Source organism: Monodon monoceros, unplaced genomic scaffold (assembly GCF_005190385.1).
Source record: "Monodon monoceros isolate NGI ecotype Baffin Bay Population unplaced genomic scaffold, NGI_Narwhal_1 Super_Scaffold_9, whole genome shotgun sequence".
Lineage (NCBI taxonomy): Eukaryota > Metazoa > Chordata > Mammalia > Artiodactyla > Monodontidae > Monodon > Monodon monoceros.
In genome coordinates this window covers 48,251,099-48,276,831 of record NW_021703786.1, presented here as the reverse complement: position 1 = coordinate 48,276,831, position 25,733 = coordinate 48,251,099, and the positions used below count along the sequence as shown (strand labels likewise).

The 25,733-nt window shown below is 54.6% G+C and overlaps 1 protein-coding gene across 2 annotated transcripts in view; it reads left to right on the top strand.

The window, feature by feature from the left end:
* The window catches only part of PITPNM3 (PITPNM family member 3), a 92,117-nt gene that overhangs the window by 38,120 nt on the left and 28,264 nt on the right, over positions 1-25,733 (top strand). For both annotated transcript variants that reach the window (XM_029212980.1, XM_029212981.1), the window contains exons 4-5: positions 9,358-9,405; positions 25,444-25,520. In XM_029212980.1, coding sequence (XP_029068813.1) covers positions 9,358-9,405; positions 25,444-25,520 — 125 coding nt within the window. The remainder of the gene's footprint in view (positions 1-9,357; positions 9,406-25,443; positions 25,521-25,733) is intronic.

Here is a 25,733-nt window from a genome sequence, read left to right as displayed (position 1 = left end):
ATTGTGGACTTACTGAATCAGAAATCAGTACAGCTCAGAATCTGTGTTTTAACTAGCCCTTTGGGAGATTCTGGTGCTTGCTAAATTTGAGAGCCATTCATGATTATGATACTAAGTTGGTTGAAGGAACCCACAGATCCATTTTCCTGTACTCTCCTTCAGGCATTGAGTTTGGTATCTTTCTTTCACATTGTTGGTTTTCCTCTTACATTTAGTAATATTTGGATACATACTACACTTGGTGTTTGTAGTTAGCCTCTCTCTGAGTGATGTGATATGTCTATTTACTGCAAGCTGCTGTCATCTTATTATTGGGGAGGGTAGGAAATGCTGCAGGGTGACTTGAGCCATTAGCTTCTGCTTTGCCCCTCTTGGGTATTTTCAGCCCTGCAGGGTGTCCTGTCCCTCAAACTCAGCCCTTCTCACACCTGGGGACAGATGCCTCTGCTTGGTACAAGCAGGAGTTGGTGGGCAGGGTGAATGGGGAGCCCAGTCACCTGGCTTCTCTACCATGGAAGCCCGGACAGTTGCAAAACCTTCCTTTGTTCCTGTGTTCTCCACCCATGACCCTGACATTCCCTCTGAGCTGCCCCTACCTTTGGCTCCAGACCTTTCTTTACAGAGTTGAGGTTATGGTTTCCTCTCTCCTGGCCTGGTTTTATGGGCATTTGACCTTAGCAGTCACACGAGTCTCCATGCATAGCAGAGTCTCACACTCGAGTTTATGCTCTGCTGTTACCATCTTGAAATTCTTAGTCATTTTGAACAAGGGGCCCCACAAACTATGTAGCCAGTCCTACCCCCCTCCCTCAGATCTCTCTACCTTCTGCCTTTTGAGGGTACTTCAGAATTTCTGATCTGCCAGGACATCCCTTCCTGTTTTACGGTGCTACTAAAGATTACTTCATACAAAATAGTTAATGCCATTTTCTAGGGGTACGGGACAGGAGAAAAAGGCTGGATCTCGTTGCCAGTTGGCCAACTTTATCCAATCCTACTGTGATGGTTCTAAAATATAAATCCAGTAATACCGTTCTGCTATGGAGTTGGCAACTAGGTGCTTGTTGGCTGCAGAAGGAAGTATAGGGACTTCCCTGGTGGCACAGTGGTTAAGAATCCGCCTGTCAATGCAGGGGACAGGGGTTCGAGCCCTTGTCCGGGAAGATCCCACATGCCGTGGAGCAACTAAGCCCGTGTGCCACAACTACTGAGCCTGCGCTCTAGAGCCCGCAAGCCACAGCTACTGAGCCCACGTGCCACAACTACTGAAACCCACGCGCCTAGAGCCTGTGCTCCAGAACAAGAGAAGCCACTGCAATGAGAAGCCTGCGCACCTGAACGAAGAGTAGCCCCCGTTCACCGCAACTAGAGAAAGCCCGCAAGCAGCAACGAAGACCCAATGCAGCCAAAAAAATAAATAAATGAATGAATAAAAATTAAAAAAAAAAAGAAGGAAGTATAAACCCCCCAGCCTGGCATGTGAGGCCATCCTGGTTCTAGCCTTCCTTCTAACAATTATAACTGTCTAGGGTTAGTACGTTCCCCATCCCTGCAGGAGTCAAACAGCCCTGGAACGACTACCATGAGGGATGCTACACAGGGGCTGTCAGGTCATTGCTAAATCTGGCGATCTCCAGGTTATCTCTACTCTGATATTCATGGCTTCTGGAATATACCTTCACGCTGTGTTCCAGCCAAATGCCCAGGGGCTGCTTGCTGATTCTCAAGCCCACTTGAGCTCTGCCTGCTTCCCCCCGCCCCCCCCCCGCCCCCCCACCCCCGCCTTTCCCCTGATTTCCTCTCCAGCTCTCGTAATCCTGTGCACTTCCCCAAGGGGCCTCCCCACTGGCCCAGCCTCTCCCAGAGCACCTCCCTCTTGCTCGGCACTGCTTACGTGGGCTGCCCCTGCAGTGCTGACTCGTCTGTTTACAGCTGTGCCTTTCTGGGTGGTGATGCTTTGCCTCCTTTTCTGAACCCGAAGCAGTGAGGTGCTCATCACGCATTTGTGCCCTCCCTCCCTCCCTCCCTTATGCATTCAGGACACACGTACTGGTACTTACTCTGTGTCAGACCCTGTGCCGGTCAATGCTGGGGACACATTGATGACTCAGAAATGGACTCAGAATTGACCGGCTCCCAGACTTGGGGGTGGGGCAGCTCCAGGCCAGTGAGCTAATTACTCTAACAAGAGTGGGAACAAGGTCCAGAGGGATCAGAGAAGGACCCGGAGCCGGAGCTGAGACGTGAGGCATGAAGGAGGCCTTTCGGGGCTCTGGACAGACCCGTGAGGGTACAGCAGGCAGAGGGAACAGCAGGTGCAAAGGTCCGGAGGGAGGTATGAGAAGGCAGGGAAATTTGGGGAGCTACTCGGAGTTCGTCTTGACTGAAGTTGGGATGCTAGGCATTGGGCTGGGGGGGGGTGACCAGGGGGGTGGGGGGAATCTCGGAGAAGAGGTAGGAGTGGGGAAGTTGAAGGGAAGGCCTTGAACATCAGGGGTGCCCCCGGGGACCCACAGAACAGTTTAAGCGGGAGGGACGAGCTGCATTTTAGAGAGATCATTCTGGAAGCCGATGCAGAATATAATAGGAGGGACCGGGGAATGAGTGTAGAGGGGGTTGTGATGGGCCGGGTGAGAGGTGATGAGGGTGAATCTTGACCTTGCAACTCAGCAGAGGCTCAGCGTGTGGGGAGCACCCTGAGCAGGGGGGAGTGTGCGGGTCTTTCCTTCTCAGCCCCACTGCGTGGGCTGAGTTACCAGGCTGGCCAGAGCCTGGCAGATCACAGGGCTTCAGTTGCCCCCATTCCTGCTCCACGGGGCCTGCTCAGACCCTTTCTGGCATGTCAGGAGGAGAAATCCCGATTCCTTCTTCCCCGAGGCCCCGTCTGCCTGAATTGCTCCCTCAGCAGCCACCCGATCCTCCTGTTTCAGGTGTTTGGTGAAAGTGCTTCTGTTCTTGGCCATGCACTTTGCTTCTCTTGCTCTCGGGGAGCTCACAGTTTGTTGGAAGGGGATTGGAAAGAGGAAATATAAAATCCTTCAGGAAACCATGGGCGGGATGTGGAAGCATCTTCTTGGAGGACACGATGGGGCTCAGATGCGCGGGGGTGTGAGGTTGGGACAGGCGGGATCGGTGGGCGACGGAGGCCCTGCCCTCCCTGTGTAGCCTGTCGTGTTTGCGGGAGTTGCTGGTAGCTTCTGCATTTGAAGAAAGCCCCAGCTGAGGCGAGCCTGTTGGGCCCAGGGGCCCTGGAAAGCGTAGGCCAAGTGGGGTCTCATTTAGACAGTGGCTGAAGCAGCGGCACATCTGGTTAATCACCCGCGTCCTGGGAGCCTGCTAATCAGGAAGCCGGCTTCACCGCGGACTCCTCCGCACTCGCCGGCTGGTGCCTGTGAGGGACGGCGGGGCTGGATGCTTTTCCCCGGCAGCCCTTACAAACAACCCCTTCTCCATTCCCCCTGCTCCCCACTCCTCAGCCCCTGACCCCCCACCCCCACCCCCACCCCAACTTCAGGAAGCACTGTCCACACTGCCTGAGCCATCCCAGGAAGCCCCGCTCTAGACAGCCCCTCCCCCAATAGGGGGCAGAGGTCATGGGAAGAGCCCCCAGCAGATGTGAGGGCGTGGAAAGGGACCGGATATAAACTTGGGTAAGTGACGTTATCCTTCTGAGCCTCAGCTTCCTCTTCTGTGAAGCCACCCTTCTCGCACAGGTGTGAGATCTTAGTGATCTAACAGGTGGGAAAGCACTGGGCAAACCCCAAGCTCTGCAGCCCAGGGACAGCCTTTCTGGTTTCCACACCTGGGCCTGCACTGCTGGGGCCGGCTCTGGCCTCCCCAGCATTCTTCCTTCTACCCTCGTGACACCGGTGTGAATCCTGCATTCCAGCTCCTCAGTGACATTCCCTCCTGGCTTCTTTTCGCCTCTGCACCCCTGCTTCCCCCCTACCCCCAGCTTTAATGACCCAGCTCCACTCCCCCAGCAGGCATTATTGCCCACTGAAATCCTGCCTGGGCTACAAATCCTATTTCCTTTCTGGTAATGAAGTATTGCTTGGTAGCAGCATCTTGTAAACCGTCTAGGTGAGTCGCTCCTAGGGCCTGGCCTGAGAACAGGGAGGTGATGGGCTAGACCTGGCCCATCGCCTCCCCTTCCCCCAGGGTCTGGCACAGAGCAGGTACTAGAGAAACACCAGAGGTGTATGTGTTGTAGTCAGGGCTGTGACCAGTGCTCTGAAAGGCCTGGGGCTTGGGGTTTAATGATCTCAATTCTGAATGATTTTGTCTTCAGCTCTGTGTTTTGTAAGTGCCGCTCGATGGGACAGTGGAGCATGTGCTGGGGCTGGGAGCTTGGTTCACGCGTCGGGCCGCCTCCCACCCCCTCCCTGCCTCCCAGGATGGGCTCTTGGCCTCCCTCTTTCCTGCCCTCTGCCACCCAGCTTCCTCCTCCCTGCCCCTGCCCAGAGACAACTACTGTCCTCCCCCAAGCAAGGGCCTGGGTGCCGGGACGGTTGGGGTCAGAGGCATGGAGCCCCGTGTCAGTACAGAGCAGCCGTCCCCACCCTGGGCTGGCAGAGCTGCGGTGCCTTCGGTGGGTGACCCAGAGAGGGCAGGCCTCTCACCCACCCCATCCAGGGACCTAGAATGTTTTGATGCGGAGGCTGCAGTACCCTTGGGGGTCACCTGCCTGCCCGGAGGGGTCGGGGCAGCAGGCAGTGGGAAGGGTGGACGCATGGCCCAGCTTTCCTGCTCTCGGTCACGGCACGGTGCCAGGGTCCAACAGCTGGCGGGAGGGGGACTCTGGTAGCTGATGGCCCATGTGCCTGGGTGCCACGTTGAGAAGCGGGCAGCCCCGGGCACCTGTGAGTGTCTGCACTCACCCCTCAGGTGTCCCTGTGCATGAGGGAGCACACATTAAGTAGCAAATAAAAACACCAGGACAGGTCAGGAAAGGACGAAGGGGAAAGCTGTGTTTTAGCACCTTTAACAGTTTCCTTTCTTTTTGGCCGGGCCTCGCGGCTTGCGGGTCTTAGTTCCCGACTCAGAATTACAGCAGTGCCCTGGAAGCGAAAGCGCGGGTCCCACCTACTGGACCGCCAGGGAATCCCCAGGTTTTTTTTGTTTTGTTTTGTTTTGTTTTGCTTTTTGAACGAGGGCCTTTTCATTTTGCACTAGGCCCTGCTCATTATGTAGTTGGTTTGGGGCACAGTAGAAATGGCGGGAGACTCGGGTTTGGAAGAGCTAGTGAATCCCTCCGCCTCTCCAAGCTGCAGTTGTCTTATCTGCCCCGGGCCCCGCTCCCCTACACCTGCCTTTCCTTGGTTCCACGTGCTGTGGACGGGGTCTTGCTGGCTGCTTGCGATGTCCTGCTCGGTCCTCTCCCTGTCAAAGCTATGTTTGCCCCGAGGCTCACAAGTCGTGGCTCTGCCGCACCTTCTCCAGGTCGCTCGGTCAGAGCGAGTCTCTCCCTCCTCCTCCCTCATCTCACCTTGACTTTTTCATCTCCGCGTCCCCCACGGCCCCATGGCACAGTGCTTGGCAGATAGATAAATAGAAGGGGTTTTATAGGTGAGTGTCTTCATCTCGATGTGAGGCATCTGTCCTGCTGGGTGGCGGGAGCTGACTTTCCCCCTGGACTCAGCTGGTGCTCAGACAGGATGCTCGTGTTCGGTCCTGACCTACGCATCTGACATCTGATGTGGGATCTCCCTTGCTCTGTCCGCATCAGTGCTGCTCTGGCACCCGGGGAAGCGGTCTGCGGGCGCCTTGTCATGCTGTCGGGGGGCTACTCTGCGAGGGTGCCCAGGCCTCTGTTCTCTACCTGGGCCTCTCTGGAGCACGGGCTCTGCCGTGACCCCTGGGCCCGGGGAGCACTGTGAGCTGGCACCCAGCACTAACCATTGAGTCTCTCTACCTGACTCCACCAGGAGTCGTGATGGTGACAAAAGAGATGAGGTCTTGAGCCAGTTGTTAAAAGTAAATAAGTAAATGAAGCAACAGTAAGACCACTCCTCACACCTTGAACGGCTACTGTGTGCTGGGCTGTGTGCTAAGGGCTTTACACGCGTTAATCATTTGATATTCACAATAACCCTCTGAGGTAGGTAGCACCCCTGTCCCCATTTTATAGATTAGAAGACTGAGGCATGCAGAGGTTAAGTAACTGGTCCAAGCGTACACGGTTACCAAGATTTGAGTCCAGGTGTTTAACCGAAATGCAGTACAACCAAGGACTTTCAGTACTTGTAGGGTCCTTAGAGAGCACTGGACCCACACTGGATTGTGGGAATGAGGCCCAGAGAGGGAAAGTGACTTGCCTCAGGTCACACAGTGAGTCCGAGTGCATGGGAACCTGGATGGGAATCTCAGCCTCCTGACTGCAAGTCTATGCTCTTTCCATTCCCTACTCCTGCCTTTGAGAGTGCCCAGAGGCCCTGATCCCATGGAGGAGGGAGACAGGTTAGGATTCAGGTGACATGAGCCATGAAGGCAGCCCTAGCAGGCAGAGGCTGCAGAAACAGGGCGATGGCTTCCGGTGCATGGCATCTGGGATGGTTCATTCCCTTGGAAGGGAGTCGCCCATCAGCCCCTGGATTGTTGGCGGGGAGGTGGTGGCATTTCCTACACTGGAGCCGCCCTTGAGTCTGCAGGGGAGGGACCGGCAGCTTTGCATGAGGAAGGGCATTCAAGGCCCCTGGCAGAGGCCTGGAGCTGGCTTTTCTCTGTGCCCTGGAACCTTCCTTGGAGAACTGGGGTTCTTGGGGAAGCTGTGGACACATTTTTGGGGGGACTTCAGACTTGCTCAGGAAGCCGAGGACACCAGACCTGGTATCTGTAGGTTCTGCCGGCATGGTCAGGGTCAGGAGAGAGGGTCCCACCTGGGCAGCAGGATCCTGCCTCTAGCTAGAGTTTTCAGGCTGGAGGCATGACTTCTATATTGCTTGGCCCATGCCCTAGACTCCAGTCTGGCCACTTTTGTGCTGTGCCCCTGGCCCTGGACCCCTGTCCTGGCAGAGCTGGAGGACCCTTCAACAGAGTAGAGCGAGACCTTCCATTGAACAGATGTGTATAATTGAGGCCCAAAACATGGTGCCACAGAGCCAGGGCTAGGACTCCTGATGCCAAGGGGCTCCCCTGGCTGAAGATCTTTGGGGGGCTCAGACAGAACTGCTAACTGACTGGGCTCTCAGTGGGCTGAGGTCAGCTGAGGGCCGGGGATTCCACTTCTCAGATTCCAGCCTCACTCTGGCCACAGAGAATTTTCTAACTCCTGGGGTTTGGCTTAGGTCCCCTTCTGAGCCTTCCAGTTAGGTGGGGTGGGCTCGAGGGGAGCATTCGCAATGGAAGGGAACTGACCTTTGCTGAATCTGACCCTGTGAGTCCCTTGGGATGCAGAGCTGACCTTTGAGGACAGAGGTCCTGAGAATTGAGCCCTTTGAGGAAGGATCAAAGTCTTTGTGGAAGAGGTGGCCTCGGGTTGGTTCTCCACCCAGCCTGCAGGATACAGCGTGTTCGACAGAGAAAGACGAAAGAGCCCTAATGGTGTGCAGGTCATTTGGCTGGTGCAGATGAGGCAGGAAGGGGTGGGCAGAGGCTGGGGACGTGGGCAGGGGCCACTTTACAGAGAGGCTTGCTTGCCAGGCTGAGAATTTGATGACGGTGAGTCACTGGAGGGCTTGGAGCAAGAGAGTGGCCTGGGCAGGCCAGTTTTCGAAAGATTAATCTGGTGAAACTAGAGGCAGAGAAATTTGACAGACCAATGTAAATGCTGGGGAGGTGAGCGTCTGTTAAGAGCAGCCCTTACTTCTGCTGCGACTGGGTGTGTAAATCAGAACATACGCCTCTCTGGAAAGCAATCAGGCAATAAACATCGAGCCTTAAAAATGTTCTTACCCTTTGACCCAAAATTTTCCTTCTGTGGCTGTATTTTAAGGAAATCATAAAACAGGCAGAAAGAGCTTCAGCCACAAAGATGTTCCTTGCAGCAGTAATTATAAGGGTGAAATTTTGAAACTTTCTGCCAATAGGATAATTTAAAAGTCAACCATGATGTATCCTCTCAATAGAATGTCCTATAGCTGTTGGAGTGATGTTTACAGAGGTTTCGTAGCTTTAGTTATTTATTCATGCTTCAACTTGAAGTACAGAAAGTGTATTTTGTGCTTCTTTATCATCGCTGATACCTTCCACGAGCCAACCGTTGATCTATTTGTTGGGGTACAGAGATAAATGACATAATCCCTGCCCACAGAGAGATGATATGATCTCAGTTGGCCCAAAAAAATGTTTATGGAAAGAAGCCTGGAAGGAATGACATAGAATGGGGACCAGTAGTTTTCCCTCAGTCATGGGATCATAAGGAATCTTTTCCCTTTTCTCTGCTGGTTGGTGTTTTTCAACTTTTCCATAAGGAACTTGTGTTACTTTCATAATTATAGAAAAAAGCTTCTCATCAAAAGGAGGAGCTATTGCAATAGTCCAGGGAGACGGGATGGAGTTCTGTATTTGGGGAGTGGTGTGTGTGTGTGTGTGTGTTTGTGTATGTGTTTGTGGGTATTTGTGTGTATGTATTTGTGTGTGTGTGTATGTGTTTGTGTGTGTGTTTCACTTATTCATTCAACAGTTATTGACTGAGATGCACTGTTTTAGGCCTGGAAACACACCAGTGAACAGCACAGAAACCCCTTCCACTGGGGAGTCCAAATCCGGTGGAGAAGGAGAGAGTAAGGAGGAGAGAATGAGGCAGATGGCCCCAGCACTCTGTGACTGACTGAAAGTGGGGACGAGGCAGGGAAAGGGGTCACGGGTGATTCCCAGGCTTGGGGAGAAGGTGGTGCCTTCATTGAGGTGGGGACTTGGGAACAGGGGCAGTTCCAGGACGCTCTCTGTGGTCGTGGTGCGCATGCGCTACCTGCTGAGCTGAGGTCCAGGAGGCGGTGGGGGACGTGGGTCAAGGACTGAGGAGACTAGAGGCTGGCCTAGAGGCGGAGATTTCCAGCTGTCTGCAGGGCGGCGGTGACCCTCAGAGATGAGAGCAAGTGTAGAAAAGGGCCACCCCAGACAAGCTGCTGCTTTATGCAGGTGGGCGGAGGTGAGAAGGTGGCCAGGACACGCCTCCCCAGGCAGTGGCATCAGGGCTCGGGCTTTGTCGTGTAGAAAGGGTATAAAGAGCGGAGAGCTGGGTGTGGCAGGGGCAGGGCAGGGCGTGAGGGGCTGGGGGTTCCCTGGTGCTCACCTCCAGCCCTTGGCTCCGGGAGGGGCAGCTGGACAGGAGGGGCCAGTGGGGCCACAGTGGCCTCCCAGGGTCTGGCCGACAGTGATGGGGAGTCTGCTTACCTCTCTTCTCTTCTTCTGCAGGAGAAGCGAACGTGCCGTGCACATCCAGCATCCTCCAGGAGAAGCAACGTGAGTTAAACCTGGCCCCCAGGAGTCTTTTCTTTACCTTGGATGGGTCCAGGCTCCTTGGGCCGGGGGATCCCGATCCACTCAGGTGGTAGGGTCTTCACTACTGTGCGGGATCGGAGGGCCGGGGCCACTCTCTGCCCCAGGAGCTGAGCTTCACGGGTTCCCAACTTCCTACACGCTGGGCAGCTCGGGGGTCAGGGCCAGAGAGAGGGGCCTGAGGCTGATGGGCCAGGAGGCTGAGCGCAGCAGAGCAGGTGGAACCATGGAAAGCCTCGTGCGTGGTCTGCCTGTGGGCAGAGGGGGGCACCGGCAAGGGGAGCAAGCCCTCCTGAGCCATTGAGACCATCTCTCTTGGGTGACACAGCTTCCAGGAACCACAGTTGGTGACACGGTAACCGAGGCTGTGCCAGGGGTCATGACCCTTCTGTCCCATCGCTCAGAGGCCTTGTCTGCAGAGCGGGACCTCCCAAGTCCTCGTGTCCTTCGTATGATACAGGCGTCTCAGATTTCCTTCTGCCTGTGTTTTCTCAAGAGGCCGAGCACAGGGTTAGACCCAGGAGAGACTTGGTAAAGATGTCAGTTTCTGGCACAGTGACCTCAGGGCATCTTCCCTGGAGGTTTGGGGTGCACTTGATGGGCACTGTCTGAGCTGGACGTCTTTGCTGTTGGCAGTATTGAGTTCTGCACGAGGCCAACAGGGCTGGAGACTGGGGTCTATGTGTGTATCTGGGGGAGGGTGGGCTCAGAACTTTCCTTCCTTCTCTCTCCTGCTCTTTTGGTCTGTGGTTGCAGCCCACTCTGCCCACCCCCTCCCCAGGCTGAAGCCTTTCTTGAGTTCTTCCTCCAAGCTCTTCCATCCGTCAGCTAACAGGAGGGGTACCTGTAGCGCCAGCTTCCCACGGCCTGAGTAGGTGCACAGGCCTTGGAGAAGATTTCGATGCTTCGAACATCTGGTGGCAGTTCATAGATGAAGCCCCTCAGGGGCTGGGCGCCATGAGTGTCTCTGAGAGGGGCGTGCCCCCCACAAGACTCAGGCCATAAGTGCACCGGGCAAGGGGAGGGGCAGTGCAGAGAGGGGGGCAGTTCTCTCTCCTGTGTCCTTACAGGATGTGAGGAGCCAAGTTCAGCAGCAGGGGGGCTGGGTGTTGACATGTACCCATGGGATTTTAATTTATAGAGGTGACTGAGGGATTTTAATTTATAGAGGTGACTGAGTGAAGATGGGAGAGATCAAAGCCATGGACAGAAGAATTTATTATTTACACTTCCCCAGGGCAGGGGCCACGGGGGAAGCACCAGGTTTGGTCGGGGGTGGGGGGGTGGGGTGAGGCAGGCGAAAGGTGCACGGGGCAAGCCTGGCCCAGAACCTGGATTGTGTTTTCCGTGGGAAAGGCACGTCAGGGCAGGGGAGACAGCTGAGGACTGGCTGGATTGAATAATGTCGCAGGCTCCGGGCCACAGGGGCGGTCTCTAGTTGTCGGGCACCTGGCCACAGGGTGATTTAGGGCAGGGGGGGATATTGGCCTGGGGTGTGGGAGTTAGATAAAGGAGGTGGTTGGAGCTGAGGACCCAGGATTGGTTGGTTTGCATGTGAAAGGTGCGTTCTAGGGTGAGTTGTTTATTATCTCTAGGAATTAGCATGGCCTGGGAGGGGCAGTCTCTCCCTGGCCAGCTAGGCTGCCCCCAGAGATGTCAAACATAATAAAATAAAAGCATGCTTAACACAGGATCACATTCCTCAGGAATGTGAGAGAGGAACCAAGCCCAGATCACTTCTTCTGGGCCCCTAGGAAGAAGAAACCACAGCAGCCTCAAAGTGAAAAACATGGCCACCTGCCACGGGGCTGTCTCGGAAACGCCAAACCACAGCTCTGTTCTCCACAGACACAAATGAATTGATCAGACGTTTGGTGTCTTCTGGACCTGGTTGGGGAAGAATGCGTGTTTAAGGAGAAACAAAGCCTTTTTGTTTTCTGTTTTTTACACCACGGTTACAGATTTTAGTCAGAATGAGATTGCCGGCGGCTGTCACCCACTTCTCCTCCTTAAGGATATTCTTGTGTAGTAAAGAATAACAGTAGATGCATGGAAGAATTTCAGAGCTGAAAGGGTCATTGAGGTCAGTGATTGCCAAGCCCAAACCCAGCATTTCTGACAACGAGACAAACGGCAGTCCTGTAACGTGTTTTCCCATCACGTTGAATGCATTCAGTTGAGAGAACAGCTTCTTATTCCGCACTTTGGCCCTGTCTACACATTATGGCATTCAAGTACTTTTTCTTTTATGAAGTGACGGTGATAGTTGATGGTGATTTGTGTTTGTCATCCCAAACTGGCAAAATAAAAGTCTGTGACCCTGAATAAAAACAGAATAATGGCAATGCCTGACATTTATGACGCGCTCCGCCGTTTATGTTACACCTCTGTGCATGTTATCTTGTTTGATATTTCCACTCGGTTTTCAAAACCTCACTAAAAACAAGGTGGGAAGTGGTAAAAATTGCCCTGGACCAGGAGTCAGAAAATCCTGGGACTGGTGCTATAGCATCTGAGCTTTAAAGGTGTCAGGCCTGGGCTCGAGGCCCAGTTCCTCCATTTACTCTCTGTGCTTCTTTGGGCAAGTTACCTAACATCTCTGGGCCTCGGTTTACTCAGTTGTGGAAAGATGATTGTAATGTCTGCTTCGACAGTCGCTGAGGGCATAGAGGTAACGTACGTGGGTGCCAAGGTCTGCACCTCACAGATAGGAAGCGTTGCGTGGTTCCCGCTTATTATTGGCTTTTGGATGAGCCTTGGAACACCTGGTGCAGGCGCGGGGGTGAATCTCAGCATCTTACAGAGCCCAGTCTTTTCCCTGCTCTGCTGGTCCTGTGGCTGGCTCTGTTGTCACTGTCACAGCCTGAGTCCCCAGGGAGCCCTCCTGAGCTGGCCACAAGGGTTGGGAGTGCAGGAAAGGGGTCTTCCAGGGCCTCCCAGCTCACGTGCAGGCATGGGATTGTAAGGCCTCGTCTGCAGTGACCGTGGGTGGGGCACTCCGGGGGTGTCCTGGAACCCTCCCTCCTCTCCCAGGCAGCCCAGCCTTCATCCTGCAGCTGCACAGGTGCGCTGACAGCCTGCTGCCTCTGGCTTGTGCCTGCCGTTTGGAACCAGACCTGAGGAAGCCTAGGGAGCCAGTGCGGAGGGGCCGGTGGAGGCAGAGGGGAGAGAGGGGCTCGGACCAGGGTGCAGCTAGCTTGCTGTGTAGCCTCAGCTGCTGCCTGTGGCCGGCCTCCTGGCCCGTCTGTGCGTAGAGCCCCTTCTAGCTCTGGCGTTCTGGCGCCCTCCGAGTTCCCGTCGCTGCCTCTGTCTCCTGGTTTCCTTTGCCTGCACGTCTGGCTGCTCTGCCGTGTTCACGCTACTCCACAGCAGAGCCGACGTTTACAGAGCACTTCTGGCACGTGACGTGGTGCTGGGTGTAAGGACTCGGGGAGCTTACTACCTGCCCATTGAACCTCACTCCTGTTCTTCTGTGCAAAGTGAATGGCGCCATTTTCCGCAAACTCACGCCAGACACCTGGGCGTCCTTCTAAGCTTCCCCTTCTCTGCCACCTTCCAGAGTCAGATCAGACCCCTGAGAGCATCCATTGTACCCCCAGCAGATCTCTCATGCCTCCACCCACTCCATCCCCCATCCCTTCTCCAGCCGAGGCCACCATGTTCTGTCTTCTGGATGGATCCATCCTCCCATGCTGGCCTCCCTGCCTCCAGTCTCTCCCACTTTGGTTCTTCCTCCAGAGTGTGAGAGAAACCTTCGCAGGAGGCAGACTTGTCCTCATGGCCTCCTGATGCCCTCTAGTGATTCCTCTCCAATAAAGGATGAGACCGGCCTCCGCATGACCTACCTGCCCACCTTCCCCACCAGCCCTCCCCTTCCTTTCCAGACCGACTTCTAGAAGGAGCGTGCAGACTCCAAGCACAGTTTTCTCTTAAGCTAGTTGGAAAACTCGAGCAGTGCATCCAGCCCCGTGGAGGGGACGCTAGCAGCCCGCTCCACAGCAGATGGTAGGAAGGACTTGGGGCTCCAGAGTGATTCCCTTGGGACCCAGCCCTGTCGGCCTCTGCCCTCTACTCCATTCATCGCTTCCTGGATCAGGGAGCTGGGTCCGCCCCTCCCTGCCAGGACCTACTGTCATCACAGAGGAGGCTGAGGGCACAGCTGTCGGCTCAGTGGGTGTAGAAACTCTCCTTCCTCTGTCCCCCGGCTCCATCTCCAGGGAGGAGCAGACTCTCCCAGGAGGGCCGTGGCCGCCTCTCTCTCTCCATCCCCCTCCCTTCCCCTCTCAGCAGCTTCACAGCCTGTAGGGCGCTGCACACTGACCTTCACGGCCACCTGGATGCTGGGAAAGGTTGCAATCATTACAGCTGTGTCACATTGAGAAGGTAAAGACCAGGGGTAAATAACCTTCCAAGGAACGTGCTCACACACAGGTCTCCATGCCCCTCCATCTCCAGAGCTCAGTCCCATGTCTGAGCTCCCATTTTCCTGAAGTTTCTCCTTTCTGGTCACCCCAGGTACCTGGGGAGGTGCCCCATTGTCCCCTGTGTCACACAGGCACCCCCTTCAAGAGCCAGCTCCACGAGCCCCCCAGAAACTTGGGGTCCAGGATGTCCACCTGTGTGTGTCGGGGGGTTGGAGAGACTTTCTCTGCCTCATGTCCACCTGTGTGTGTCGGGGGGCGGGAGAGACTTTCTCTGCCTCGCGTCCACCTGTGTGTGTCGGGGGGCGGGAGAGACTTTCTCTGCCTCACGTCCACCTGTGTGTGTCGGGGGGCGGGAGAGACTTTCTCTGCCTCGCGCCCACCTGTGTGTGTCGGGGGGTTGGAGAGACTTTCTCTGCCTCGCGTCCACCTGTGTGTGTCGGGGGGTTGGAGAGACTTTCTCTGCCTCGCGTCCACCTGTGTGTGTCGGGGGGCGGGAGAGACTTTCTCTGTCTCGCGTCCACCTGTGTGTGTCGGGGGGCGGGAGAGACTTTCTCTGCCTCGCGTCCACCTGTGTGTGTCGGGGGGTTGGAGAGACTTTCTCTGCCTCACGTCCACCTGTGTGTGTCGGGGGGCGGGAGGAGGGTGCAGATTCCAGGACAGGAGGACTTGCTCTTGGGCCCTCCGAGTGGGACCCAGTCTGTGTGGAGTACAACTCGACCTGCACACGTGACTTACACTTGTGGTTGTCAGATGGCTTTCTCAGGGCCAGTGCCAGGCTTCAGATGCAGGGGTGGGGGCAGCAAGTGGTGCCCCCAGTGTGGGGAGGGTCTGCCCGTGGCCATGCCTGTTTGTTAGAGCGGGCTGAGCAGTGGGTCTCTGAACTTTCTCTCGTCCTCGACAATGGTGCAGACTGAGTCCCAATCCTGGCCCCAGAAGGACCCTTGGTTCTTCATCCCAGACTGAGCCTCTACCCTAGGCACCCACAGAGCCCCAGTTTGTCCCAGGCTGTATCCTGGCTCCAGTCCCTGGTTCTGGACTGAGCTTGGCTCCTGGACCCCAATAACTGTCAGAAAAACCTGTGCGGTTGTCCCACAGAGGCAGAGGGGCAAGATGAGGATGCTTTCATGGGGGTGTGGCTTGACCTCACATCCCACTGTCCGGCATTAGGGACCAGAGGAGCAGCTCTGAAGATCCAGACCAGCCGCCAAGGGGCTACCCTTCCCGCATACCCTCGGCCCCATGGCCTCCCCAGCAGCCCCCTGCCCACGGCTTGCCTCCCCACTCCTCTGCCTGGTAACTGGTGTCTTTTCCTGGCCTGTGTGGGCAGCTTGCTGAGCACAGCTGCAGACGGGCTATGTTTAGCGGCTTTAATGAGCTCAGGGTGGCAGACGTCCGCCTTGGGAGCACTTTTCTTGCGTGCGTGCGCGTATGCCTATGTTTGGCACGGTCCGTTCGTGTGTGTGTGCGCGCACAGGGAAACGTGTGCCTGCGCATTTGTGTGTGTGCGTTAGCGTGTGTGTCCAAACGTCAATGCAGTCATCTACACAAGGCTCCGTGTGCATCTGTGTGAGTCTGTGCCGCGTCTGCATTGCCAGGGACGTGTGCAGCTTCTGACACGTGTAGGGGCACAAAATAGGAACAAATTATTAGTTCATTCGCTTGTTTGAAAAATATTTAATGAGTCTCTTTTATATGCCAGCACCTTAATAGTCTCTGGGGATAAAATGGAACAAAAACAAATCCAGTTCCAGCCTTTAAGGATCTTACAATCTGGGGGTTGGAGGAGGGGAAGACAAATGAAATAACCACAAAACTAAAAGTATAAGGATTAGTCCTAGGACACAGAAAGCCGTGGTGCTTTGGGGAGGAGGAGAGTAAGAAGGGAAGGCCCCCAGGAGTAAGGAACACTGAGGTTTCTGTAGGGACTGTCTGGGCACAGAGGGTGAGAGGAAGAGTCCAGGCATAGGGAACAGGATGTGCAAAGGCCCTGTGGCGAGAGGGACATGGGATCCTTGACAACTGTCAAAAAGGCCGACGTGGTTGAGCTCAGAGAGCGTGGGGCAAGTGGTGGGAGAGGTGAGTGGAGAGTCGGGCCCGTGGGCAGACCACACGGGCCTTGGTCAGGATGGGGAAGCCGCAGGAAAGGACAGCGTAGGCTGACATGGTAAGATTTTTGTAGGGCAGTTAGAGTCTAGTCATGATTCGGCCGGGGGTTCTCGCAGGAAAAGGAAGGCTCTCGAGCAGCCTGACTGGAGGAGAGTCCAGCAGGGGTTTCTTCAATCTCAGGCAAAGGAAACCCGCCAGGTACAGGACGATGCCCTGGGCCACTCCCAGCCCTGAAGGTCGCTGCGCTGCGTGGAGAGCCTCCCCCTCTGTCCCTGCCCCACCTGCGCAGGAGCTTGGCCTTGGGCAGGGACAGGAGAGGGACAGCGCGTGGTGAGCCGGCAGGGAGGGGGCCTCACTGGGGATGGTGGAGGCGGATCTGGAGGGGCGAGTGGAGACCATACTGCACAGTTCACTGACTTGGACGTGAACGAACCACCTTTTCCTTTATTTTCCTATAAGCCCCTTTGTAATTTCGACTCTGCACACCCATCCAGCTGGACTCGTGACAGAGCCCCCTCTGCGATTCCAGGGGTTTCCCTTTTCCTCATTTTCCTGCCCTTGTTCCAAAGCCCCCAGGGTTCTTCCCCGCCACCCTGGTGGGGAAACAGTGTGTGCTCATGCGAATGTGTGCAGGAAGCTCTCCATCCACACTCGTGGACGCTGCGGAGCTCCGGGCCCCAGCCTGGTACTCCCTTCCGTCCTGGTCTGCCTAGGGGCCAGGCTCCTTGGGGCACAGGGTGGCTAGACCGTGAAAATCATTGTCTCCTCCTGGACTTGCGAGAGTCCCCCAAGCTGTGAGGGCACCGCACCTAGTTCTGTCTCCTCCCCTCAGCCTGGGGCAGAGGGTGGGGAATCTCTTTTTAGTCTCAGGGAACCTCTGTCTCCTCAAATCTCTTTCTCCTGGGGACAAAAGGGCTTTTAATCGCCCTGCTATGTGCCCTTTGAAAAAATTCTTATTTTTAATCTGTCTCTTGAGTAGATAGCACATGTACATGTTATAAAATTCTAAAGGAATGAAGGTGATGAGGGTTCCTCCCTCTCCCCAGAAGCCATGATTGTGACTAGGTTCTTCTAGAACATTCCAGAGATATTCTCTGCATATATGAGCATCTCCCTAAATATTCATTTATATATATATCTTTATATATACCCCACACAGATGGGAGCATTTGGTGCCTTCCACTCTGTACCTTGCTTTTCTCAGATAACAATATATCCGGAGTATTTTACTAATACATTCAGAAGGGCATCATTCTTTGCAACGGGTGTGTCATATTTCACGGTGGCCTAGTTTATTGAACCAGGCCCCTATTTATGGGCACATAGGTTGCTTTCTGTGTCTTGTCTATATCTTAGAAAGTGTGGCAGTGGTTAGTGTTGTACCCATGTCATTTTGCACACGGACTTGGAATTGCTGGGTCAAGGGCATGCTGTATGTGGCATGACCTTGCCAAACTGCCCTCCACAGAGGCTGTACTGGTTTTCGCTTTCACCCGCAATGAATGAGGAGAGGTTGCTTTCCCACACCCTGGGCGGCTGGGTGTTGATAACTGCTAAGGTGAAAAAAAAGGCGTTTTAGAGTGATTTCAGTGAGCGTTCCTGCAGTTTAGGCTTCTAAGGCTGAGCACCTTTTCATATGTTTAGGGGCCCTGCCCCGTTCCTTTTCTGGAGCCCATGTTCATTTTGAGGGGATTACCGTCGGGGAGTGTGCTTCGGGGTTCCTCTGTGTGCTGACTTCCAAGCCGGGCCAGGGCAGGCTTGACAGGGGTTCCTTAGTGGGTAGGACCCAAAGGTTTCAGGCAGACTTCTGCTCCTGATAACCGCCTCTCCTCCCCTTTCCCTCCCTGCCAGGCATGGCTCTGCTGGCAGAGCCAGTATGGAGACATTTAAAAGACTGACAAGAACACCCCATTCTTAACCCCCGCCTTTGTGGGGTGATGCTTCAGGAGGATGAAAGAGCCCTTGCCGGGTGACCTGGGTTCAAATCCCCACCCCTTCACTTAACCTCTCTGAGCCTCAGTTTTCTCATCTGTAAAATGGGCAGAGCACCCCTGTCCTCTCAGGACGAATGTGAAGTTTGCCTGAGACACTGGGCGAGGACTAGAAACTCAAGACCCATCTGAGGAAGACTGCATTTATTACAGAGTCACCAGATAGGGGACGCCAAGCCCTTCTAGCATCACTGTGTAGTGGCAGGAGAGGTTCTTATGGTTATATATCTGAAACCTTCCCTGGGCCTGATCCAAGATGGGGACACTGGGTTCCCCCAAGGGGAGTGGCTCCTCGGAGCTATCCCCAAGCTCCCTTGGGGTGGCCAAAAGTATGTTTCCAAGAGGCAGGATCTGGGGCCCAGACCCTAGCAAGGGACAGGACTTGGTGGGGACAGGCAACTCTGTGGGGGGCTAATTGGCCCCTGGGGTTTGGCCTCATTAGCCAGATGAATCCAGGCTGACTTGATTGGCTTCTGACCCTGAAAGGCTTAAGGAGTCATAGGAGGGGCCTTGGCCTCTAGATCCCACAGCCCTGGATAAACATCCCCTGCCAGCATCCCTGCCAAGTGAACACTTACACTCCTTGCTTGTACAACCTCCTGAAGGGGAGAGAATGCCCTGCCGCTGGGCCAGCACGGGTCACTCTTGTACTATTGTAAACATCTCCTTAGTTGTGCTGAAATTCCGAACTCTTCAGAAACTGTCCGCACCCCCATTCATCCCGACTCTGTCTTCTGCTCCTGTGACCCAAACACGGCTCAGCTGGGATTTGCAGGCAGCAAATGTCCCATAGAGCCTGCTCTTCCCCAGGCTGGGCCCCCTTCCACAGCTTTCCTGCCCAAGTTATTGGGCTCCAGATGTGCCCTCAAAGTGACCTGAGCTGCAGGGAGCAGGACGGGGACGTCCCCTCCTCATTCCATGGTCTCTAGTGTGCAGCCTCAGAGGCTGACTACCTTTGGGGGTCCCATTACCCTGGCTCAGGCAGTTTGCAGCCGTTGGTCATGTGACTGGGCTGGGTCACATGACGTAGGCCTTGATCATGTGACCCTAGGGGCTTGAGAGATCCTTGAAGGTACCTGCTGTATATCTGATTCATCTTGGTACTTCCAGCCCAGACACAAGTTTGGGCAATAACCAACGGAGGAGGAATTGGCAAGTCATATCAAGTTGGATTTTTAACCCAAATGCAGGATGGTGATTCACTCATCGTGTTTCACATTCGTTCTTTCCTTCCATAAGCATGTCATTTCCGTTTTGCGTTTCCTCATTTGCTGTCAGCTCCCAGAGGGCAGGGCATTTCACCTTGTTTTGTCTGTAGTGTTTGCATTTAGCAGAGTCGGGTAGTAGCTTGTTGAAAATGTTCTTGTCGCAAACACGACACAAGCTTGTGGTGCATCAATGGATGTACTCATAAATAGTTGTAAACTGAAAGAAGTAGCAGTTTGGTGTGCTTTTCTTCCAATATCAGGCCTCCAACCCATCCTCCACCCCCTCCACCTAGATTGCTGTTTTTGCATAAAGCCAGGGGCTGGGGCACCGTGGAGGAGGGTGGCCTGGAGTCTGGCTGGTGAACAAAGTTGGTGGCTTTTTAATTGTCCTCTGGAGCCCTCAGTGGCTGCCTAGGTCAAGGGTGGGGGGGAGTAAGGAAGCGGGGCTCTGGGCCCCCCAACCTTTTTCAGTCAGAGCCGTCCACTTTCACCTGTTCTGCAAATTGGGTTTCTAAGGAAAATTTCACTGGGCAAAAGATTTCACTGTTTAAAAAAAGTTTTAAAACCATCCAGCGCGGGCCCATTCTTTCCCTTGCTTCACACTGTCCCGTCCGCATCGTGACGCCATTCATGAACCTGCACTCCTTGAGCCGCTATGAGAGCTGCGGGTTCCAACCTGGTTTGTCTTTCTGCCAGTGTCCTCTCCTCCCCAGATGCCCTAAGCCCTTGGCGCTACCTTGGGCTCCCAGCCCAGTGACCCTACCCAACAAGCAATGAGGTGGGGTTGGCCAGAGATGTCCAAGTGAGCCTATCAGGGCTCTGGGGGACCATTGCTTCCTTTTCTAAGGGTCCCCAAACACTTGTTTGTTAATTTGCAACAGGTCTTGCCTGGAAATTGACATGAAACTCTCTAGATAGAATCAACCACTTTGAAAATCCAGGTGACATTTGCCACCTGCCATTTCTTGGTTCCTCTTCCTTCCTCTGGCATCCCTCAAAGCAACTCACCCATCATGCCTGCAGGTCCCGTTAGGGTCTAAGAGTCTAATTCTGCTGGGTATGGAGGCTTGAGCTCACACAGCGTGCTTGGACTCATGGAATCTCCAACTGCCTGACTCCTAAGAGGGAATGAGGTCTGACCCCCTCATTTTGCGGTCGTGGGGAGGGTGCCCGAGGTCACCCTCTGACTAGGGTACTCATTTCCCATCCCAGGACTCTGTCCATGCCTGTCTCCCGTGTGTGTGTCCTTCTCCATGCGGGTCTGCCTGGGGGATTGGGGCCGTGACCTGAGCCTCCTGCTTGCAGCTGAATGAAGCTCTAGATCTTCCCAGACATTTCGAGGTATATGCCTTGCATCTCACATCAGAGCAAGATAGCCAAGCCATTGGGCTTATGCAAACACACACGTGTGTGTGTGTTTTCCCATGCATGTGCTTCCATGTGCTCTCAGGGATTAGATACTTTTGCAGATAGGTCTCAGGACGTGCCATGTGGCCTCAAGCTGGGCCCAGCTCTGCTCAGTTGACCCCAGGAGTGACTAAGAGAGGTGGGGCGACTGCCAGGGCTGGTAGAATGGAGGGTAAAATTGAGGAGTCAGCTTTAGCCCGGGGGCACCCCAGGCACCCACTCCTTGTGGGTCCCAGTGGCGGGTGGCAAGGGAGATGGAGTCTTTGGGCGAACTGGGTGATGCTTTGCTTAGGGTGCCGAGTGCGTGGGTGACGACCTTGGCTTTTGTCTTGAGAGGAGTGTAGCACATCAGTAATTAGAAGGGATGATCATGATTTGTGCCTTTCCAAGGATGTGATTAAGCAAAAATAGCCTCTATTCTTCAGGCGGCAGGAGGCGCCACGGTGAGCTGGGGGCGGGGGAGGGGGGGCACTGGTCCTGGTGCTAGGGCTGGCAGGGGTGCTGGGAGCAGGCGTTGCAGCAGCTGGCCTGCCTCAGAGTTTGTCACAAAAACATTGTCACAAAAACAGTTGTGGGCTCACCCCGCCCCAGATCTGGGCACGGCAGGGACCCAGCCTGAATAGCGCCATGCAAACAGAAATGAACAGGAAGTGGGAAGAAACAGGCAGCCTGATAATGAGGTCCTGGGGCCCCTGGAATGTGGCTCCCCACCACCCAGGAACCCCTGCCAGCAGCTCTTGTCACCAGAGGCTCTGGGGAAGCCTCCAGGGGCAGAGTGATAAGGCCCTGGCCAGGATGCCCTAGAATTCCTAGAGGTTCCCTGATACCACTTTCCCTGGGGACTTTCAAGAAATGTGCCTCCTGGTGGATGACGCTCCCCTGATCCCAATTTCTCCTGGGGGTTTGACAGCATAGAGATGTCTCATAGGTCATGTGTACCCTGGGATCTTCACTTGCAGTAAGTTTTCACAAAAATGTCACGCTAGGTCCTGACCACTGGCACCCTGTGAGATAACCATCCCTGCCTGAGTAGATCTGAGAAAGCTTTCCAGAGGTGGTGACAATTGAGCAGGTTCGTAGGTTAGGTAGGAGTTTGTTGGTCTGCAGAGGGAGGAAGGGCTTCCCAGGCAGAGGGCTCAGCATGAGCAAAGGCATGGAAGAGTGAAAGAGTTGTGTCTTGTGGGTGAGTCAGAGCCAGTGGCCTCAGTCATTGTGGTGGGAATGTCTGGTTCTTAGAAGAGCAGAACCCTTGTGGGCAAGGTACTGGCAGGTGGGTTCTAGGCTGCCTTTCTGTTGGTCTACAGAGACCTCTTCTAAGACTGAAGATGGGGAAACCCTGGTCCTGTTAGTCAGCTCTCAAGGGGCCAGAATCCAGATCTGGCAGGCGAGGTCTCCCCACCTCCATCTTCCAGAGCAAAGCATTTCTGGCTTTTGTGCATTAAAAGGAAGCAAGTCTCCATCTTCAAACAGTTTGGGAGGCCAGACTCTTCCCCTTGGCTAGGGAAGGGGTGAGGGATGCTGAGGACAACCCTGCTGGTCTCCCATCTCCACTGAGCCAGGAACTGCCTCAACATCATTTGTGGCCGGGACGCAGCACAGATTTGATGCCCAGGGCATCACATGGGCCCCAAGGGAGCTGGCCACAGGAAGATCAGGGATGCGGGTGCTCTCAGTCTGTGTAATCAGTGAGGGTGCAGGATGCAGTCCCCACATCCTGGAGGACATGGTACCCAGGAGATGGCAGGACCCTCATGTCTTCCCTGCAACTTATTTATAGCCTTGCTATGGTAATTCGTGGCAATCACAGCATTTAATTCTGTAATCACACTGCAAGCAGGCATCCAGCCCAGTGAGGCTGGGGAGGCTGCCAGGGCTTAGGGAGGGACTTGGGGGCAGGGCAGGAGTGTGGAGGCGGTGATGTCCCCATCAGCCTCCAGCCCCATTGTGTCAGCTGTGGCCCCGGCTCTGTGCTCCCCGATGCACCCTGGATAATAGTAATAATAATAATAAACTACTAACACTTATATAGCACTTACCACGTTCTAGGCCCTGTCCTAAGCACTTTGTATATATGGGCTCATTTATCCTCATCACCACTCTGTGAGGTAGCTACTATTATTATGCCCATATTCCAGATGAGGAAACTGAGACACAGGGCACACAGCTGGTAAGAGCCTAGATTTGTACTCAGGCATTCTGGCTCCAAAGTCCATGGGCCCAACTAGGTTTCTCCCGGCCCCAGAAGTGAGGGGTCTCCCAGGCTGCCCGCCCATATCCTCAGCTCTGCTCAGCTCCTGGTTCCCCCGGTCCAGCTGCCCCAGGGCTGCACACGTGAGGCTGCACACACCACGAAGTATGGTTGCTTCGTCCTGGGGAAGCGACACTCAGCTTCCCCCCTGGACACTCTCGGGGTTTCCTACTAGCAAACTTTCACGTGCGGTGGGAAGAAGTCTCGGGGGCTTTAGTCTTCAGGATGTCACATCAGTTTGTGCTCCTGTTTTTGCTCCTGCAGAATGGGGATTGTCATGTCTGCCTCACTGGAAAGCTGTGGAGATCAGGGGGATGGGAGGGGAGCCACTTTGTCAAGCACCGTCTTCTGCTGAGTGTGGGGCAGCTCACTCAGTCTTTAATTAGTTGTGCGGTTTGGGGCAAGTGACCTTGGTTGTTCGAGCCTCAGTTTTCTCATCTGTAAAATGGGGCTAATAATAAGAGGACCACAGCTCAGAGGATAACTGTGGGGACTAGATGAGATGGTACCTGTAAAGCTCATTGTGCCTGGGACGTAATAAGTGCTCAACAAAACTGAGCCATTTACTGGTGTCTTTTAGCATAATCCTGTCCTGAAGGCAGGGCCCAGACCTCTTCTAGCCAAGCCCAGGGCAAGGTCTACAGGATGTTCCAATGAAGGCAGAAGAGTCTGAGCCACTGTAGGAGTCTCAGTAAGTGCAGGGCAGAGTCCGGCCTCAAAACAAGTTTTTTCTCGTCCTCCTCCAAGCCAAACCTCTCCATCATTTGGGAAACGATTTCCTGTCTGTGTGGGCAGCAGCTCCGAGCTCATAAAGCAGTTACCCTTAGACCAGGGTTGTGTCTGTGAGGACAGAATATTTCAGAAATGCACTTGCTGACTGAGAAAAGCTTCTCACTTGGAATTCTTTGCACGCTCCCTCCCCTGGGGCCAGTAGTGGCTGAGAAGATGTTGACTTAGAAACAAGTTGGCCAGGGCTCTCGCCCACGCCTACTGCAGGGTTGCCTGTAAAGCCCCTGGGAAGGCCCCTCCCCAGATGTGACTCCTAGTGGGTGCTGCAGGCTCGTGGCAGGGGGTGGGGGCAGAGTGGGAAGGAGAAAGGGCCATCCTGTCTAGAACCGGATGCTTTAGAGATGAACCGCTTGAAGGCAAACAAGTGGCTGGTTCACAGTCTAGCTTTGTGGTTCAGCCACACAGAGAATATAGTATCCTTCTCACAGCCACACAGAGAATATAGTATCCTTCTCATGGGGAGAAAGGAGAGGTGGTGAGGATTCCTCAGTGTGGCCGGCATCACTGGGTGGGCCATGAGGGGGCCGTTGGATGTCTTGGAGGCGCCTCTCCACCGGAGAGTCCAGTGCCGTGACATTCAGAAATGCGGGTGTTAGATCAGATAAACTGTTCTGTAAGGAGACAGATAGTCCATAGTTTCGGCTTTGCCAGCTGTAAGAACTCTGTGGCAATTACTTAACTCTGCTGCTGTGGCACAAAAGCAGCCATAGACAATACATAAATGAAAATGTCGGTTGTGTCCCAATAAAACTTTATTTACAAAAACAGACGGCGGGCCAGATTTGGTCCACGGCTGTAGTTTACATGTTAGAGGAATGAGAGCTCAGCCAGGGCTGGAATCCGAGGAGCGCTTCCTGGAGGAGGACATGGCAGCCGAGAGAAGCAAGAAAAGCATTCCTGGCAGTGGCTGGCTTCACCCCAAATCTCGTGTGTGACGGTGAGTGTGCTCCTGGATGCTGGCCTTGCCTCTCGGAGAATCCACCTTCCCTGGACCGGCCTCCCATGATTTAAGGCCTTGCTGTCACTCCGAGCGCTTCAAACAGACCTTTAAAAAATACTTTACCCAGTTCCTCTAGTTGTTTTCAGAGGGATGCTTGGCCCAAGTTTCCCTCCGTAACTGGTAGTCACCAGATGGCATTTGTCCTGTTGCTCTCGCATTACTGGTGAGGAAGAGAAGAATAGTTCCTTTCTGGGACACCCCTCCTGGCCTCAGGGACAGACAGCATCCATGATGGCCTCACACTGCCGGCCTCCCTTTCTTTTTCTTCCTTTTTTTTTTTTTTTAATAGATTTATTTATTTTTGGCTGCGTTGGGTCTTCGTTGCTGTGCACGGGCTTTCTCTAGTTGCGGCGAGCAGGGGCTACTCTTTGTTGCGGTGCGCGGGCTTCTCATTGCGGTGGCTTCTCTTGTTGCGGAGCACGGGCTCTAGGCGCGCGGGCTTCAGTAGTTGCGGCGCACGGGCTTCAGTAGATGTGGCTCGTGGGCTCTAGAGCGCAGGCTCAGTAGTTGTGGTGCACGGGCTTAGTTGCTCCGTGACATGTGGGATCTTCCCGGACCAGGGCTCGAACCCGTGTTCCCTGCATTGGCAGGCAGATTCTTGATGACTGTGCCACCAGGGAAGTCCCCGGCCTCCCTTTCTTCAGGAAAAGAAAGGTTTCAGGTTGTGTATCTGTTGGTGGCAGGGGCTGGGCAGCGTGACCCTCCCGAGCTGGGGACGCTGTCATTCCAGCTCACCTGGGAGCCCAGGCCTTATGCCAGCTGGGCCCAGGGAACATCCAGTCACCGTGAGGGAGGCCTGGAGATGCTGAGTCTGCTGTCCACCCCACAGGAGAACTGTACCGGGTTTCCTTGAGAAGACAGAGGTTTCCAGCCCAGGGAAGCATCGAGATCCACGAAGACAATGAGGTGGGTTTCTGAGGGTGTCTGGGCCACCTCTGTGGTCAGGATGTCAGGAAGAGCCCCGAGCTGGTAGACAGGCCACCCAGTTTTCACTCAGCTCTTCATTTGACTTGCTGTGTGACGTCGGGCTGGTCCCTGTCCCTCTCTGGGCTTCTGGGTCCTGCATGAACAAAAAGGGTCTCTTGGGACTCTTCCCACCCTGACACGGAGGGGCTTGCC